Genomic DNA, 20,297 nt, shown 5'->3' with positions numbered 1-20,297 from the left:
CAAAGTGCCCATCGACTGAAGAATGGATAAACAAGCTGTGGTACATACACACAATGGAGTATTATGCTACCTTGAAAAATAACAAGGAAGCTGCATGCCACTTCCTAACATGGATGAACCTTAAGAACATTATGTTGAGTGAAATTAGTCAGACACAAAAGGAAAAATACTGCATAGGACCACTAACGTAAAAGACTAGGAAAAAGAACCCATTCTAATCCACTAAAGTGGATTCTTAGTGGGTTGCTAGGATGTAGAAGTAGGGATAGGGGTGGGAGGGGAAGGTGGAGCACAGGACAGGGAATAGACACAAGATAATTTGGGTATTGGGAAGGGGGGCAATATACAAGTAGGGAGAGGGGAATCGAAAAACAAAGCAGACGGGAGAACAAATACACAGGTATAAATGAGCTAAATGGGACAGAGGTAAAAAATGATGTAGGCACAGCTTTGGAACAACAGGGCTCTGGAATACAGAGACTGAGACATAGATGGAATGGGGAAAAGGGGGAAAGAATGTTAAGATGCTTGGCTGCCTTTTGAATCATGGTTTTCCTTGCAATACATTATAAAACAGACACTGGAGGGGGAGAGAAAGGAATAATCAGAAATATCAACATGGAAAGCTTGTAAGCCCATCTTCTGCCTATAACTGATTAGAATACCTAAAATGGGGGTATAATGTGTCCACTGAAGGAGGTTTACTGAGGAGCCTCTGCATTATATGGGAGTATAGGTGGAAGCCCGAATCACATCCAGACCTTCAGATATGGGAAATTTTTCCACTTGAAAGGACAAGCAGAACAGCCGGGAGCAGCTAGAAAACCAGAAGGTACCTCTTGAAAGAAGGACCTACAGGAAAAACACAAAACAATATAGGCAGTCCGTCTGTTACCACAAGAACATACAGGCGGCTTGCCCAGGAGACATCAAGGCAAGTGGTTGGATCCTCTCAGTGCAAATTCTCTTCCAAGACTAAGAAGCAAGGGAAATATATGCTTTGACTGACAACCACGCATGTCACCCAGAAGAGGAAGTGACCAAAGAACATCAATGAAGTGGTGAGCTAAGCCCTACATCGTTCAGCAAACTACTGTGAACCCGGGTGGAGACCTGGTCGGCCAGTAGCGAGGCAACATCTGGGGACTCATGGGCTCAGAGTCAATGACACAGCCACAGAGGTCTAGAGTGGAGAATGGGCAGACAGCCGATAAAAAGAGGCCGGACAGACGTAAGAACACCCACACTTGCAGATGATACCCATTTGAACGGCCTTCAATGACTGGATAAACAGAGCTCAACCCGAAGAAGAAAGAAGAGGAAAAAAAATAAAAAGCATCATCTGATACAATTCAATAAACAGGACCTACACCTATGAATGCAGTAGCTCAAAAAAGTAAACAAACCCCTGCTGCAAGATCTATTCCCACCCCCTTCACACAAAGTGTAGACAGGGATGCGCAACTTGGACATTGACTATCCAAAATGGGGGGAGGGATACAAAGGCAAGAAGTGGCTGGCTTACAAGCTTTCAAGAGGGAACCTAGATCCAAAGGGCCTGGAGTTAGGTAGAGTCTCCAGTGAATAGTGTCCAGCCTGTCCAGGAAGGGCTGATGAAACGAAATATAGATGGGTCTCTTGTGATACAATGGTGAATAATTGTTATCAGGACTGATTGTGAGGGTTGGAAATCTAAAGATGGACATTTTGTAGCAAAGAGGGAAGTGATTAACTTATCAGTCTAGGAGCGGAGGACCCTGGGACCATCGATGGAGAAGAGTGAAGAGCGGAATCCTACCCAGAGAGACGGTGAGGCCTGAGATGGAGGCAGAGAAGACGATGTCAAGAGATGGTGTGGCTGGGGACTCGGGATCTGGAGATGGAAAGGGGCTAGGGACTGTGATGGTGGGGGAGGGGGTGCAGGTTTACAGGGTACACCCCTTGGTTGGATGGGATGGTAACTATGCCAATGAAATGATGGATGATGGAATGAATGTAAAGCTGATGTTCTCCCATGTAGACTATCACACAATTCACAGTAAAACATTGAAAAAAAAAAAAGAAGCAGATCCTCTTACATTCACATAATGCTGTAACACATAAAAATAACTGATTATTCTTAAATACCAGAACTGTAGCATAAGATGTTAATTGTTTTCCAAATAAGCCAATATATTTGCATTCATTTAGTCACACTTTCTCTTTCTACTAAGGTCTCTTTTCAGTGAATTGGGATTAGAGATACAAGCCTTGCAAGAGAGAAAAGGCTAAGTAACACTCAGGGAATAAAACTACGACTTTCTCATAATTACACTGTTCTAACTTTCCCTCAAGATTCTTTCAAAAGTAAACAACTACAAAGGTCCAAAAACATAAAACAGCAAGACACATATAATTGTAATACATAAATTCAGTGATAGTGAACTTTGACAATGTGTTAAAAATTTTACATATATTTGCTCTTATTTCATCTTAGAATAAACTCTATGGAAACATACTCTACTGTTGTTGTTAAGTGCCATCAAGTCAGTTCAACTCACAGCAACACTGTATAGGATTTTCAAGGAGCAGCTGGTAAATTTGAACCATCAACCTTGAGACTCAAAGTGACTTGCGATCCAGTGCTTACCCTACAGCGCCACACCAGGACTCCATACCCGTATTGTTGTTGTTGTTAAGTGCCATAGAGTAGATTCCAATCCATATTAGAGAAGAGGAGCTTAAAGCCCAGGTAAGAAACTTGTACAATGATTAATAACTAGAAAAGATGAGACCGAACTCAGTTCTTTCAAATTACATTACACTACCTCTCAACAAATAGTCTCTAATGAATGTTATGTACCAAGCTCTGACCAGTACTGAGGGCACACCAATGAGCAAGACAGAAATACTTTCTGACTTCAGGCAGTTTTACAGCCAGCAGAAATCTTTAAGTGTCTATTTCAAACTCTCAATTATACAAGAGAAAGAAATTTATACCCAAAAAGGTCATACAGATGGATGGTATGAAAGAAAGGACGAGGTCACCTGACTTTTACATCGCTACTCTTCTCATTACACAGGTTTACCAGTGACAGCTTTACTATGAGGGCTAGGTGAATAGCATTTATCAAACAAGAAGTTGTGTTCTATCCTTTCCCAATCACCACCTGCTTCTAAAGGTCAAGTCTTTGAGATTGCAGCATCTTATATGGATAATGATGCAACAGGAAGAAAGACTTCACCTTAACTTCAAGAGTCAAATTTAGTTCATAGTACTGGCTGAAAAATAAACTGCAACATCACAGTACTTGATTTTACATATAAAGACAGTGTTGTATCAAAATATGGTATTCAAACTTTTACTGATCATCAAAAAAAAAACTGTCTAGTATACAAACATCCATCTGCTCAAAGGTATAAGGAGCGAGCAGTAGAAGAATTTACAGTTCAGAACACGAACATACAAAAGTAAAAAGCATAGCTTCAAAAAGTATAGAAATCTTTATTAAACAATATCCAAATGAAAAGCTGTTGTTTCTCAACATATCCTTCATCTAGACACTTCTGAAGGTAGCTTTTCTATTTCTCTAACTCTTCCCAGAAACAATTCTACACTCATCAAAATGGCAGTTTTAGCATCCTTTGATGTTTTTGTTAAGTGCTGTCAAGTCAATTCCTACTCATAACAGCGCTGTATAGGGTTTCCAAGGAGCGGCTGGTATATGTTTGAATCACCAACCCTGTTGTTGAAACCAACCTTGCTGTCCAATGCTTTATCCCACAGTGCCACACCAGGACTCCTTAGCATCCATTAGTGACTTAAAACCTCCTTCTTTTAAATATTCTTTGGGTTAGAGAACAAAAAGAAGTCTGAACGTGGAGAGATGGAGCAGCTGAGGACTCTGGACTCTGGGAGAGAGACAGTCTGTGTGTTGACGGCTGGGGGCAGGCTTGCAGGGTGTACCCTTTGGTTGTTTGATGATGTAAGGAATCGTAATAATTGCAGTGAAACAAAGTAAGATAGGATGAATGTAAAGCTACTGTTCTCCCATGTTAACTATCACATAATTTAAAAAAAAAAAAAAAAAAGAAGAAGTCTGAAGTGTCAAGATCAGGGCTGCAGGGTGGATGGGGTAAGGTTTCCTAGCAAAAATCTCACAGGACACCCCTTGCTACCCTCAAAGAACGAGCAGGTACATTGTTGCAATGAAAAGAAATAATTGGTGTAACTAACCTGGCCTTTCCCCTCTCTTCAATGCAGTTTTCAGTTTTCTTACAACTTCTTCCTAAGAAGTCTCCATCAGCCTGGGTCCTCTGAGAGTATTTATCAAGATTAACCCTTTGGAATCCAAAACAGTCTCTACGGCCTTCTTAGCTGACCTCTCTGCCTTGAATTTAACTGGCCCAGAAGATCCCTTTGGAAGCCACTGTTTGGGTTGGATCCTTGTTTTAAAGGCACCTTAATGAGACTCCAATAAGTATTATTGAGAGATCTTGTTTGCAGCTATCCATTGATTACAGAGACATGCTTAAATGCATATTGTTTGGAATAAATTCATGCATGTATGAAATGTAATTCTAGTAGCAATACTTTTTGAGCTAACACTTGTAAATGACCAAAATGCACATGAAAAAATGCTCAATATCATCAATAGCTGTTGCTGGATACCAACCAGTCAACAAAAAACAACTCCATGTGACAGAGTAGTACTGCTCCACAGGGTTTTCTGGGCTGTAATCTTCATAGCAGATTGTTAGGGATCTCTCAAGGTGGATTCAAACCAAGAGCCTTTCAGTTAGCAGCAGAATGCTAATTATAAGCATTGCACCACGAGGGTTCCTTTCAATAGCCATTGTTGTTGATAAGTGCAGTCCTAGATTCTGACCCATAGAGACCCTGTAGAGGGTTTCCAAGGAGCAGTTGGTGAGCTTGAACCACCGACCTTGCAGTTCAAACCCACCAGCTGCTCCCTGAAACCCTGTACAGCATCGCTATGAGTCAGAATCAATTTAACAACACTTAACAACAACAAATTGGCAACTACGTGCAGATGATAAGATCCTATACACAGAAAATCCCAAAGACTCAGCAAGAAAATTATTGGAACTCACTGAAAGATTCAGCAAAGTGGCAGGGTACAAGATCAACATACAAAAATCAGTTGACCCTGCTATGAAAAACATCCTAAAGAAAGTTCTGTGGACCGAGAACCAACAAGAACACATAACAACTACAGAATGATGTACATGGCAGCATCAACCTGAACTCAGTCGACAAATGAAAGAGTCAAGAACAAAATAAAATTATTAAGAACAGAGGATCTGGGAGGTCAGTCTATGATCAAAACAATTACATTGTGAAAAAAGGTAAACACAGAGATCCAGGTGGTGGGAAATTCAGGTAGATTACTGGATAAAATAGACTATCTTAAATGGAGGGAAGAACTAATGGAATATAAGGTAACCACAATGGGGTTGGGGGGGAGTAGGAGGCAGAAGAACAAGATAGACAGGGGAACACTGAGACAGGTTTGCATGGCCTAGTGGGACAGATGAAAATAGTGATGCATACTCAACCTTGGAACAACAGGGCTCTGGGATACAGGGATCTAGGTATAGCTTGAAGAGGGTAAATAATACTAAAATTCTTGACTGCCTTATGAATATTAGTTTCTCTTGCCTACTATTGTAAAATAGACACTTGAAGGGGATAGAAAGGAATGCTGGGAAACATGATTAGAGGAAACTTGTAAGCCCGCCTTCAGCCAATAACTGATTGGAATACCTAAAAGGGGTTCTACAACTTGCCCAGTGAAATAGGCCTCATGCAAAGTATTTACAGAGTATAGGACCTTAGGTGGAATCCTGAGTCCCATTCACAACCTTGTGAGGTGAGACATTCCCACTAGAAAGAACAAGCAGACTGGAACAGCTACAGTGACAGAAGATACATCTTCATGATGAACCTGACCTATACACAGAGCAGTAGTTACTCTAAATACCAAGAAAGGGAAAGAGTCTTCAAATCAAGTATCAATGCTATCCACTCGGTACACAGGGTAGATAGGAACGGGCAACTTAGACATTAGCTACCTAAAATGAGGGGGCAATAAAGGCACGAAATGACTGGCTTACAAGGTTTCAAGAGTGAGTTTAGTTAAGAGTGTGGGGGGAAAGAAAGAGTCCCCACTGAATAGCTACCCTTTTGTCTAGATGGGTCTGGTGAAAGGAGATGGGGATAAGATTCATAAAATTCAATAGTGAATAACTGTTATCATGACTAATCGCGACTGTCACACTTGTAAAAGTAGACATTTTGTAACAAAAAAAGGGGAGTGGTTAATCTTACAGTCTAGGACCATCAAGAGAGGAACACACAAACAGAATGTGGGACCTTATCCAGAGAAGCAGCAGTGCCAGAGATGGAGGCAGAGATGGGGGCATGGAGAGGGGGAGTGGCTGAGGACCCTATATTCATCAACTAACAACTGGTGGCCAGGAGCAGACTTGCAGAATGTGCCCTTTGGAGATGTAAATTATTATATATGCCTGAGTGGGTTTTTTTGTTTGTTTTTTAAAAAGCTAAAGTGGATAGAGAGAAATACTTTTAACTCATGGTATCTGGAGGGGATTGTAGTCAATGTAATGAAACAAGTTTTATGAATGGCTGAATGTGAAACTGATGATGTGCCCTGTAAACTTTCACTCAATCCACAATAAAAACTTTAAATTAAAAAAAAAAAAAAAAGTCAGCTGACCTGTCAGCAACCAGAAGAAACCAGAATGAATTGACATGGAAAAAAAAAAAAAATCAATTGGACTCCTATATACAGTAATGAAGAGCTCTGAAAAAGGAAGTTAGGAAAACAATACATTTGTACAATAGCCACCTAAAAGATGAAATGCTTAGGAATAAATCTAACCAGAGAAACAACCTATACAAAGAAAACTACAAAACTCTACTACAAGAAACCAAGTGACTTAAAAATATGGAAGAATATAGCCATGCTCATCGATATGAAGACTTAACATTTTGAAAACATCAACACTACCTAAAGCAATCTATAAACAATCTATAGATACAATGCAATCCCAATCCAGATTCCAACATCATTCTTTAATAAAAAAAAATAAAATAATGATCACAAACTTAATATAGAAAGACACCTTGGATAACGCAAATTACTTCTTAGAAAAACAAAGTCAGAGGCCTTTCACGCCCTGATCTCAATGTTTACTATACAGCCACAGCGGTCAAAACAGCCTGGTACTGGTACAATGAAAGATACAGAGATAAATGGGACAGAACTGAGAATCCAGAAGTAAAATCCATTCACATACAGTCAAAGGGCCAAAACATATTAAACACAGGAAAGAGATAGTTTCTTCAGAAAATGGTGCTGGAAAATTGGAAATCTATATGCAGAAGAATGAAAAAAGGCCCATATCTTATACCATATACAAAAACAAACTCAATGTGGATTAAAGACTTAACTGTATCATATTAACTGTATCATACTGAAATAATATGGACAAACTCAGGGGATCCGATACATGGCATAAATGCACTATCAAACATAAACAACACTATACAAATACCAGAAGACAAAACAGATGACTGAGCCCTCTTAAAAATTAAGACATGTGTGCATCTAAAGATTCCATCAAAAGAGTAAAAAGAAAGACTACAAACTGGGAAGAAAATTTTTTTAAATGACCTAATCAGACATAAAATCTATAGAAAATTATGTCACCTCTACAAAAAAAGAAAAACAACCCAATTAAAAAATGGGCACAGGACATAAACAGACCCTTCACCAAAGATGACATTCACGCAGCCAACTAACATATGAAGAAATGTTCACTATCATTAGCCACTGTTGTTGGTTCCTACTCATAAAGAGCATGTAAAGTGTTTCTGAGGAGCAGCTGGTCAATATGAATCACTAACCTTGCAGTCCAGTGCATTATCCTGTAGCACCAAACCAGGACTCCATTAGCCATTGTTGTTTGTATGTGTCACGGTTGTTAGAGTTCAGGGTCATCAAGTTGGTTCTGACCCATAGCAATCCTGTACAGGGTTCCGAGATGTAGCTGGTGGTTCTGAATTGCCAACCTTGCAATTCAAACAGACCTTGCAGTCCAGCCCATTATGCTGAAACACCACAAAGGACTCCATTGTTAAGTGCCACTGAGTCGGTTCCAACACATAATGATACAGTATGAGGTTTCCAAGGAGCGGCTGGTGAACTTGAACAACCAACCTTGCAGTTTAAACTGACTTTGCAGTCCAGCAGTATTAACTCACAGCAACACACCAGGACTCCATTGTTGTTGTTGTTGTTGCTAAGTGCCATCGAGTCAGTTCTGACCCATAGTGACCCTGTATAGGGTTTCCGAGGGGCAGCTGGTGAGCTTGAATCACCAACCTTGCAGTTCAAACGGCTTTGCAGTCCGGCGCATTAGCCCACAGTGCCATACCAGGGTTCCAGGACTCCATTAGAGTGATGCAAATCAAAACAACAATGAGATATCATCTCATATCAGCATTAATAGATAAGTTCAAAACAACAGAAAACAAATGCTGGTGAAGGTGTGGAGAGACTGGGACCCTTCTACATTGCTGATGAGACTGTAAAATGGTCTAACCACTCTGGAAAACGGCTTGATGATGCTTCCTCAGAATGTTGGAAATGCCGTTATGACCCAGCAATCTCTCTAATTGGTGTAGATATTACAAGAAATACAGTCAGAACATGATTGGATAAATGCACACCAATGTTCATAGGCGCACTATTCACAATAACAAAAAGAAGACACAAAGCAAGCCTCAATAAGTATAAAATCATCAAAATACTACAAAGCATCTTCTCAGGTCAGGACCTCATAATATTAGTTTAACAACAGGAAGATCATGGTGAGGGCGGTTGTCACATAAATGGAAGTCGTACCTGCAACCTGCTTAAAAGCTCCTTGGTAAGAGATCAAATACAAAATGTAATTTAAAAATTCCTTCAATGAAACAACTTGCCAAAACCTTTGGGACACTGCAAAAGCAGTGCTCAGAGGTAATTTACAGCAATAAGTACACACAACCAAAAAGCAGAAAGAACCAAAATTAACACCATAACCCAACATCTCCAACAATTAGAAAAAAGAGCATAAAAGTCTACTGCCACCAGATGTAAAGAAATAATAAAAGGTTAAACCAGAAATAAATGAAACAGAAAAATGATAGCATCAACAGAACAGTAAGTTTGTTTCTTGAACTAATAAAATCGACAAACCATTGGCAAGCGTAAGCAAAGAAAAACACATCAATGACATGGCTAACGTCATAATAGAACCAATGGAAACAAAAAGTATAGTGACAGAGTACTATGAAGAACTGTACTCCAAAAAATTTGAAAACTGGAAGAAATGCACAAATTTCTAGAGACACACCACCTACCTAAACCAACATAGACTGAAGCAGAAAACTTGAACAGGAGAAAAAAAATTGTTCAAGTCATTAAGAAACTCCCAACTAAAAAAAGTCTAGGCCCAGGTGGCTTAAGTGATGAATTCCACCAAACATTTAGAGAAGTGATTACACCACTTCTACTTAAATTATTCCAGTATGGAAAAGGATGGAAAACTCCTAAATTCATTTTATAAAGCAAGCATAACTGATATCAAAACCAGGCAAAGACATTACTAAAAATGTAAATTATAGACCAATATTACTTACGAACATAGATGCAAAAATTCTCAACAAAATCCTAGCCAGTAGAATCCAACAATTTATATTTGAAAAACACATCATGACCAAGCAGGATTCATACCAGATATGCAGGGATGATACAATATCAGAATCAATGTAATTCACCATATAAATTAAACAAAAGGGGGAAAAAAAATCACACCGTTGTATCAGTTGGTCCAGAAAAGGCATCTGACAAAATCCAACACTCATTCTTGATAAAAATACTCAAAAAAATAGGAACAGAAGGGAAATTCCTCAACATCATTAAGGGTATATCTATATAACCAACAGCCAACATCACTCCCAATGGTGATAAACTGAAGCCATTTCCCTTGTGAACAGGAACTAGACAAGGATGTCCTTTATCATTACTCCTATTGAATATTGTGCTGAAAATCTTATAAGGCAAGAAAGGAAACTAAAGACATCCAAATTGGCAAACCAGAAGTAAAAATCTATTAATAGACAATATGATCCTATACTTAGAAAATCCCAAAGATTCAGCAACAAAATTATTGGAACTCATTGATATATTTGACAAAGCGACAGGGTACAAGATCAACATACAAAAATCAGTTAGATTCCTTTAAACTAATAAAGAAAGATCTCAAAAGGAAATCAGGAAAACAGTATCATTTACACTAGCCACCCAAAAGATGAAATACTTAGGAATAAATCCAACCAGAGAAACAGTGTAGTATTATAGGATAAGCACTTGACCAAAAGGTCAAGTTGAATCCCAAGGTTCGCAGTTCAAATCTACCAGTCGCTCCTCAAAAACCTTGTTGTTGTTATTGTTAGGTTCCATCAAGTCGATACCAACCCATAGCGACCTTGTTATGCATAGCAGAACGAAAAACTGCCTAGTCCTGGGCCAACCTCACTACTGCTGCCACGCTTGAATCCATCGATGCTGCCACTTTTGCCAATCCATCTCATTGGGGGTCTACCTCTTTTTCTCTGACCCTCCACCTTACCAAACACAAAAACCTTACACACAGTCGCTAACAGAACAGACTCAACGGCACTTAACAACATACAAAGAAAGCTATAAACACTACAAGAAACCGAAATAGATATGCAAAAATGGAGGATTATACCATGCTCACAGATAGGAAAACTTAACATTATGAAAATGCCAACACTACCCCAGAGCAATCTATAGATATAACACAATTCCAACCCAGATCCCAACATCATTCTTTTAAAAGAAGGAAAAACTAATTGGTGGTGGTGGTTATGTGCCATGGAGTCGGTTCTGACTCATAGCAACCTGTAACAGGGTTTCTGAGGCTGTAAATCTTTACAGGAGCAGAAAGCCTCATCTTTCTCCTGGTAGTTTCAAACTGCTGACTCTGAGGTTAGAAGCCCAATTAGTAACCACTACGCTACCAGAGCTCCTAGAACAACTAATTACTACATTCATATGGTAGCCATTGTTGTTGTTGTTGTAAGTGATTTTAAGTCATTCGGACCCATAGCAACCCTGTATAGGGTTTCCAAGGAGCAGCTGGTGAGCTTGAACCGCTGACCTTACAGTTCAAATGGCTTTGCAGTCTGACACATTAACCCACAACACCACAACAGGACTCCATATGGTAGCACAGTAGTTACAAATTGGGCTGCTAATCTCAAGATCAGCAGCAATTTGAAACTACCAGCTGTTCTGCGGGAGAAAGATGAAGCTCTCTACTCCCGTAAAGATTTATAACCTTGGAAACCCTGTACAGGGTAGCTATGAGTCAGAACAGACTCCAAGGCACACCACCATCACATTCATATGGAAAGGAAAGAGACTCCAGATCAACTAAGCATTATTAAAAAAGAAGAACAAAGTAGGAGGCCTTTCATGTCCCAATCTCAAAACCTACTACACAGCCACAGTAGTCAAAACAGCCTGGTAATGGTAAAATGAAAGAAACACAGATCAATGGAATATAATTGAAGGCCAGAAGTAAATTTATCCACCTTCAGTCAGTTGATCGACAAAAGGCCAAAATGCATTAAATGGGGAAGAAAGAGATAGTCTCCTCAACAAATCATGGTGGCAAAACTGGAAATCCACTTACAGAAAGATGGAATTTTTTTTTTTTTTGCCAAAATAACATTTTATTTTGAAAGTCATTTGAAAGACACTGAAATGTATGGAGACTTAAGATACAGTGGTATGTTAATCCCAAATTCACATTCCTCCTACCTCACAGTGGTCTCTGTCATAGCCACCCTGTGAGGCCACTGGAGATATCCTCTTACTCCATTTACTGTTGTTGGTAAGTGCCATGGAGTCGGGTCCTACTCATAGTGGCCCTGTATAGTGGCTGGTGGGTTTGAATCACCAACCTTAATGTTCACACCAACTTTGCATTCCAGCACATAAACCCGCAGCTCCACACCATGACTCAGTGCAATCACTGTGGAACACGGTCTGGTGCTTTCTCAAAAAGTTGGAAATAGAAATACCTTATGACCCAGCAATCCCTTCTACTTGGTATACATCCTCCAGAAATAAAAGCTGTGACACAAATAGACATATGCATGCCCATGTTCAGTGCAGCACTATTCACAATAGCAAAAAGATGGAGACATTCTAAATGCCCATCAAAAGAACAATGGTTAAGCAAACTTTGGTACACACACACAATGGAATACTACGCAACATTGAAGAATCATAATGAATCTGTCTAAAAAACACCTCACAATATTGATGAAACTGGAGGATGGGCCTTCTGAGTAAAATCAGTCAATCACAACAGGACAAATATTATGAGACTACTGTTATAAAAAGTTAAGAAAAGGTTTTCTTGATAAAAGAATCATTCTATGATGGTTACCGTTGGAGGCCTGGGGGTGAGGGTGGGGAATTAAGGAGCTCTGGTAGCATAGTTGTTACGAGTAGGGCTGCCAACCTAAAGGTCAGCAGTTCGAAACTACTGGCGGAACTGACTCCACGGAACATAACCGCATCGTCTTTTGGAGTTCTTGTGTGGGGCTACAGGACCACAACAAGGTCAGCAGTTCAAATTCACCAGCTGTTCCTCAGAAACCCTATACAGAGACGCTGTGTGTCAGAACTTGACAGCACTTAACAACAATATAATCTTTTAGACCACTAGGGTAAGCAGTCCTGGTGGCGTACTGAGTTATATGTTGGGCTAATAACTCAAGGCCAGCTGTTCCAACACATCAATCACTCCAAAGGAGAAAGATGAGGCTGGCTATCGGCTCCCATGCAAAATTACAGTCTTGGAAACACTAATGGAAAGTCTACTCTGTTTTATAGGGTCACTTGATGGGTCAGATTCAACTCAATGGCAGTAGTTTTGGTTTAGTTTAGACACTATGCATTGTTGGTGTTACTATTCTTTACTAAATTGCCTCCAATTTACTACAAAAAAATATTTTGTAGACGTTAAGGAACTCCCTAAGATCACACTGCTAAATTCAAAGAGCCAGGATTTAAATCAGATTGTTCTGGTGTGGTGCCATGGGTTAATATGCTAAACTGATGCTGATCAGCCACTCCTTGAAAACCCTATACAGGGTCTGTATGAGTTGGAACTACTCAATGGCACTTAACAAGAACAAGAGTCATACTTGGTTATTCACATTATGTCAAAATAACAAACACCTAAAATTTGAAAATTTGAACTACCTTATTATATGTGGCCTCAGAATTTATACTTGCAAAGAAGCTCAGAATACTGTTTGGGGTCAAGCACACCTGTGTGGCCACATTCTGGGTTGGGTTAGGGAAAATATACCTCCTGGTCATATATTAATTGTACCCATGCATGGAGTCCTTCTAAAGGAGCTGTGGTAGCGTAGTAGTTACGAATCAGGCTGCGGACCTTAAGGTCATTAGTTCGAAACTACCAGCCGCTCCACGGGAGAAAGATCAGGCTTTCTGCTCCCATAAAGATTTACAGCCTCAGAAATCCTGTACAGGGTTGCTATGGGTCAGAAACAACTCGACGGCACTTAACAACAACAACATGGAGTCCTTCTATGGCACTGTAGGATAAGCACTGACAGCGTGGTCAACAGTTCACACCCACCAGGTGCTCATTAGAAACACTACACAGGGCATCTATGAGTTGAAACAGACTCCACGGCACTTAGCAACAACATGGTTCAAACACTGATACAAGAGTCATCTAGAGAGTAGTAATGGCTAGATGCAAAACATATAAATTTACATCTTTGTTCACTTTCGAGCTGTGTATTTAAGAACTTAACTTTCTATACACTTAATTTATTTTTAAAGTGGGACTAATAACCATTTTGTAAGGCTGTCTGAGGAGTAAGTGAAATAATGGCATATTAGTTCTTAGCAGAATACTTGGTAGCTGTTACTGTAAGCACGGGGCAGCAAATGACAAGGTCAGCATTTCAAACCCACTTATGAGTAAGAACTGACTCCACGGCACATAACCACCACCACCACCAAATGCTCATCAGAAACCCCAGGGTCACTATGAGTTGAACCTACTCAATAGCACTTAACACCAATATTATTATTACTTAAGTGTGATATCTACGGTTTTATTTAAAAAACAAAAGTGTCCAATAACAGCATTTACAATTGTCAATTTAGATGACAATTATTATTCTTCATGCAAAATGTACTTTTCCATAGTATAACAATATTAAGGAGCTCTGGTAGTATAGTGGTTGGTTACGAGTCTGGCTGCCAGTCTCAAGGTCAGCAGTTCAAAACTACCAGTGGTTCCACAGGAGAAAGATGAGGCGTTCTGCTCCCGTAAAGATTTACAGCCTCGGAAACCCTGTGCAGAGACACTATGAGTCGGAACCAACTCCACGGTACTTAACAACAACAACATACACTCCCACAAACAACTTCTGTAAAACTACTGAACAGTTAAAGCAACAAGTGGGTTGATTATGTCCTTTGGGGAGAGAGTCATTCAAATTATTTCCCCATCTCTTTCTTTCATTCTGTCCATTTGAATTTTGAGACAATCCTCAGAGGGAAATGGGGGCAACTGAGTGTGGTACAGAGAAGAGGGTAGAAGAGCCAGTCAAGTTTACATTTTTATGTATGTATGGCAAGTTTTCATGTTTTTACTAACAAAGTTGTTAGCTATTAGTAAAAATTTAATATAAGTGAAAATTTAAGGATTATCTAAGGTGTTTATCCTTATTATTCCTTAAACCACAAGGTTGGCAGTTCAATCCCACCAGCTGCTCCTCAGAAACCCTATACAGGGTCACTATGAATCGGAACCAACTCAACAGCACTTAAAAAGAAGTCTTCTCCACACTTGTTTACTAAAGAATTATTTCTCTTAAGAAATCCAAAGGGAGAAGAGACAGAGATAGAAAGGGAAAGAAACAAGACAGGAAGATGAAGGGAGAGATAAGAGGAGGGCAGGGAATGACAGGTACATCTAATGTGTTAGAAGATTAAAGAATACTCATTACAGCCTGAATTGGGTGTGTGTGTGTGTGTGTGGAGAATTGCTCAATAAAAGGACTTTTCCCCTGTGAATATCCATGGTGGGATTCTGGGGATCTCCAGACAGAAAAAATTTCCAGTTTAAAGAAAATAGTCTATCAAATGTTCAGCCACATCAGAAAATCAAATCAAATAATAAAAATGTTCAGAACTCATCATTTATCAATGAATGGGAATGGAGGACTAAAAGGACTGTTTTAATAACCACTGCCTCTGAGTTGATTCCAACTCAATGAAAGCCTATAGGACAGAGTAGAATGCCCCGTAGGGTTTCCAAGGCTGAAATCTTCACAAAGCAGTCGGCTTCATCCTTCTCCTGTATAACCGCAGATAGATTCAAACCACTGACCTTTTGGTTAGCAATCCAACACTAAACCCACTGTGCCACCAGGGCTCCTGTTAATCCAACAGGAAGAATAAATGGTATAGATAATGGCTAGAACAGAAAATAAATAGGAAATATACTGAAAGGCCAAAATTGCAAACAGAAATTAACAGGGTAGAAATTAAATTCTGGAAATGTTGTTGTTAAGTACCGTCGAGTCGGTTCTGACCCATATCGACCCTGAACAGGGTTTCAGAGACGGTAAATCTTTACAGGAGCAGAAAGCCTCATCTTTCTCCCGCGGAGCAGCTGGTAGTTTCGAACTGCTGACCTTGCGGTTTGCAGCCCGACACTTGTTAACCCTATACAGGGTCACTATGGGTCGAACCAACTCAGCACTTTACAACAAAGTAAAACTGGAACAGGACATGTCACTGGTCTTAAGAAATCCGTGTTTCTACTGCTCTGCACTCTGGCAGGATGCAAGCTGTCCAGTGGAAAACCTGGACCCTGGCTCAATTCAAACTACTCAACAGTGAGAAACTAATTAACCTCCCTGGTACCATGTCTGAAGAGAGAAAACTTACTCACAGCTGTATTATGAGCATCTGCAGATAGTTTGTAATTTTTAAGGGTTGTACAAATCTCTTTGACAACCATAAACAGCATCTCTTTTCTCCTTAACATGGACATGGAATCTATTTCATATATTAAAAATAAGTTATTTCAGCTATATCTGTACTGAATGGTACAAACCCAGGTGGATGTTTAACTGAAAACAAATGGGTGCAAAGCGAAAACCTAAAAGTAGCATACACACGTGGCAAAAAGTGTAAAAAGTAAAGAATGGGTTCACATAAATACTATCAATAGCAAGATAATGCCACCAATACTAACTAAACCATTTAGAAAGTAACTAGTAATGGTATCTAGCATCACATCTTGGTCAGTGTTACTTAATCATCAGAGTTCTTTTGTACACAACCACCTCCAAAAGATGCACTTAAAAAAAAAAAAAATCTAACAATGTATCAAAACACTGACATATTTTATCTTTTTCATTTGCTAAAAGAGCTCTGGTAGCGTAGTGGTTACGAATCGGGCTGCGAACCATAAGGTCAGCGGTTTGAAACTACGAGCCGCTCCGCGGGAGAAAGATGAGGCTTTCTACTCCCGTAAAGATTTACACCCTCGGAAACCCTGTACAGGGTCGCTATGGGTCGGAACCGACTCGAAGGCACTTAACAACAACAACAACAAACAAACCTGTAGCATAACTGAGTTAATCAAGTGACTGACATTCTTCAAAAATAAGATGTAGAAAATTTGAATACTATTATATATAGATAGTAATGGCGCTCTGGTAGCGTAGTGGTTACCAGTCGGGCTGCTAACCTTAAGGTAAGTTCGAAACTACCAGCCTTTCCGCGAGAGAAAGATGAGGATTTCTGCTCCCGTAAAGATTTACAGCCTCGGAAATCCTCTGCAGGGTCACTATGAGTAGGAAGCGACTCCACGGCACACCACCACCATTATATATAGCAACATGATGTTTACAGCAAATCACAAAGCTCTATTTTATGTAACTTCTAGTTGCCAATAATCAAGAAAAAAAAAGAACGTATTATTATAAACAACGAGGTCTTTCTATACTTTCCGATCCTTAAGTTGTTATTTTTCACTACTAGGAATTTCTAAAAAATTAAAAAGGGGAAGGGAAGATGACCGTGAGCCAGTTCCTAACTTAACAACCAGGGACCTCAAGTAGCAAGAAAGGGTCTAAACGCCTTTACACACACGACCAGCAAAGCACCCCTCGCCCAGGACACAGCGTTAACGCGTGTGGGAGGAAAAGACAGCAGAAGGCCCGGGCCGGCCAGGCAGTCCCGGCGGCGGGCGCTTCGGCACTCCGCGGAAGCGGCCATCGTCTGTCTCAGCCGTCCAGCCGCCATCCCAAGCCCGCCGCCGACAAGGCCTTCCTTCCCCTGCCCTCATAGCCTCGCAGCTGTCCCGGCCCCATCGGCTGCCGTCTCTCCCGGTCCCGGCGCGCGACTTCTCTTCCTATCTCCCGGCCCCAAAGAGGGCCCAGCCCCGCCGCGCTCACCGCGTTCTTCTTCTGCACCATCTTGTCCATCTTCTTGGCAATGCGGACTACCTCGTCCTCCATGACTCCGGCAAATCTTCCCTGTGCCTACTCTAACTGGGATGTGAAACGGGCGACACCGCGGCAGAGGGAACGTTAAGAGTCGAGCCCAGGCACCGGCAAGAGCCCACACAGCAGGCCCGGGCCTAGGCCCTTCCTGACGATACGAGCCCGCGGCTGTGGCTGTGGCTGTGGCGGCGGCGGCGGCAGCGGCAGCGGCGGCGGCAGCACAGGCACAGCCAGTCGAGCTGCGCGCGCTCTGCTCAGGTGCTACCAATCGACCGCGGATCTACGGAGAGGTGCCGCAGGGGCGGGGAGGAGCTCGGGGGGGCGGGGCGGGCTTCTGTGTCTTCCCGCCGGTGTGTGATGCGAGGCTGCAGACGCTAGGTCTTTGCCGGGGCAAGAGTTCCGTCCCCAGGTACCTGCGGGCAACTAGAGTTTTAGAACTACAGAGACCTTTGTAGCTCTGAACGGTGGGTAGATTTGGAGAATGGGGCTTTGACAGTTCTTAAAGTCAGTCGTAACCCAAGCACTCTCTCCACTGTAGATGGCAACCGCAAAAAAAGAAAGAAACCGGAAACCACGCAACCTCCTCCCTACCCATTGCGGTGGAGAAGAGTCCAACTAAATGACCCTATAGGACAGAGTAGAACTGCCCCATAAGGTTTCCATGGCTGTAATCTTTATGGCCCAGGATAGGGCAGTGTTTCGTTCTGTTGTGCATAGGGTCACTATGAGTCCGTAGCGACTCGATGGCACCTAACAACAACAACAATCTTTATAGAAGCAAACTGCCACATTCACTAAACCACTGTGCCACCTGGGTTCCTGCCTTCTCTCCAGTTCCCCAAAATAGCTCATTGTGATAGCTGTTTGATCACTTTAAACTTTTTAAAAGTAAAATTGTTGCTAAGCTGGTTGAGAACAGATTTGATCATGTTTTTTTTGTGTTTTGGTTTTTTGGGCTTTTATTTTTCGTGTAAGGTTGGACGTTGTTGTTAAATCGGTTCCTACTCATAGCGACCCTTTATAGGATTTCCAAGGTGGGTTTTAAGCCGTAGGCTTTGCGGTTCAAACTGACCTTGTGTTTACCCTACAGCGCCACACCAGGATTCTTAGAATATAGTTGAATAGTTGACAATAAACTTCTGATTAAACAAACATGGCATCTCACCTGTGTCTGAAGACTCCTGAGGAAGTCAACACTTGCACAGGGGGATCAGCCTGCTGTGGACAATAGGGTTTTTAATGGTTGATTCTCAGTAGCTCAGCAGGCTTTACTTCTTAGTCCATATTTGTCTGGAAACTCCACTGAAAACCTGTTCAACATCAACAATACGGCTACGCTGAAGTTCATTGGAATCACACTGTATGGAAGGCGTAAATTGCACAACTGACCCACCACTGCCCCCAGGAACTCTTTCCAAAGGTCTTTTTGTCCAATCACCTTAGGATCAGTGGTGTCACGAGGGGGATGCAGGAAGTGCACATTGTACATGGTGACTGCCAGAGGAGGTGACAGCAAAATGACTGAATATAAAATTGTTCAGGACAATGATAAGCTTTGTGCTCCTGTAGATGATTTACAGCCTTAGAGGCAGAAGCAACGAGGAGGAAACGGGAGTGACCCGAGAACGCTGCCAGTCACCATGAGCCTCCTAAACAAGCCCAAGAGTGAGATAACCCCAGAGGAGCTGCAGAACAGGGTGGGGGGAGTTTAACATGGAGCCCCTCTCTGTGCTCATGCAGTCGGTCAAGAACAACACCCAAGTGGTCATCAACTGTCCCAATCAGAAGCTGCTGGGCTGCCTGAAGGCTTTCAACAGGCACTGCAACATGGTGCTGGAGAATGTGAAAGAGATGTGGACCGGAGCCCCAAAAGTGGCAAAGGCAAGAAGTCCAAGCCTGTCAACAAGGACCTCTACATCTCCAAGATGTTCCTGCGTGGGGACTCTGTCATCCTGGTCCTGTGGAACCCACTCATCGACAGCAAGTAGGGGCCCAAAGCTGCCTCCCATCACCCCATGAAGGCCTGCCCTGTGTTGGGAATAATAAAGTCCCTGTGTTTTTTACTATAAAAAAAAAAAAAAAAATTTACAGCGTTGGAAACCCTAAACAGTGTCTATATGAGTTACAACCGACTTGGTGGCACATAACCACCATAGTACATATATCAATATGTAAGCTGGGCTTATGAAAAATGTTTCTGTTATTATATATACAGGGGCATATACCCAAGGCTATTTTGATATATGTAAATCACAAATTATTTGTTGTTATAACTAAATTAAGGAGCTCTGGTAGCATAGTGGTTACGAATTGGGCTACAAACTGCAAAGTCAGCAGTTCGAAACTACAAGCTATTCCACATTCCACAAAAGAAAGATGAGGCTTTCTGCTCCCGTAAAGATTTACAGCCTTGGAAATCCTGTACAGGGTCACTATGAGTTGGAACCAACTCCACAGCACATAACAACAACAACAACGTAACTGAAATTATTTGTTGTTATGAGCTGGGCCTACGAAAAACACATGTTTTATTTTTCAAAGTTTTCTGTTGAAACACCACACAAAATTTTATAGACAAGTATTTTGCTGTCACCCCTTCTGACAGCACCACTCTGTT

General features: G+C 41.2%; 1 protein-coding gene and 1 pseudogene across 1 annotated transcript in view; one reads left to right on the top strand and one right to left on the bottom strand.

Annotated features, from left to right (window-relative positions):
• The window catches only part of TCEA1 (transcription elongation factor A (SII), 1), a 107,480-nt gene extending 89,785 nt beyond the window's left edge, over positions 1-17,695 (bottom strand). Inside the window, exon 1 of the mRNA XM_006871865.1 lies at positions 17,633-17,695. Coding sequence (XP_006871927.1) covers positions 17,633-17,695 — 63 coding nt within the window. The remainder of the gene's footprint in view (positions 1-17,632) is intronic.
• Positions 17,696-19,320: 1,625 nt separating this feature from the next.
• On the top strand, positions 19,321-19,668 carry LOC102811683 (annotated as a pseudogene).
• The last annotated feature ends 629 nt before the right edge of the window (positions 19,669-20,297 follow it).

The sequence above is a fragment of the Chrysochloris asiatica genome, unplaced genomic scaffold (genome assembly GCF_000296735.1).
Source record: "Chrysochloris asiatica unplaced genomic scaffold, ChrAsi1.0 scaffold00176, whole genome shotgun sequence".
NCBI classification, from domain to species: Eukaryota; Metazoa; Chordata; class Mammalia; order Afrosoricida; family Chrysochloridae; genus Chrysochloris; species Chrysochloris asiatica.
Note: the sequence above shows the minus strand (reverse complement) of the source record. Positions and strands in the feature narration are given on the sequence as shown.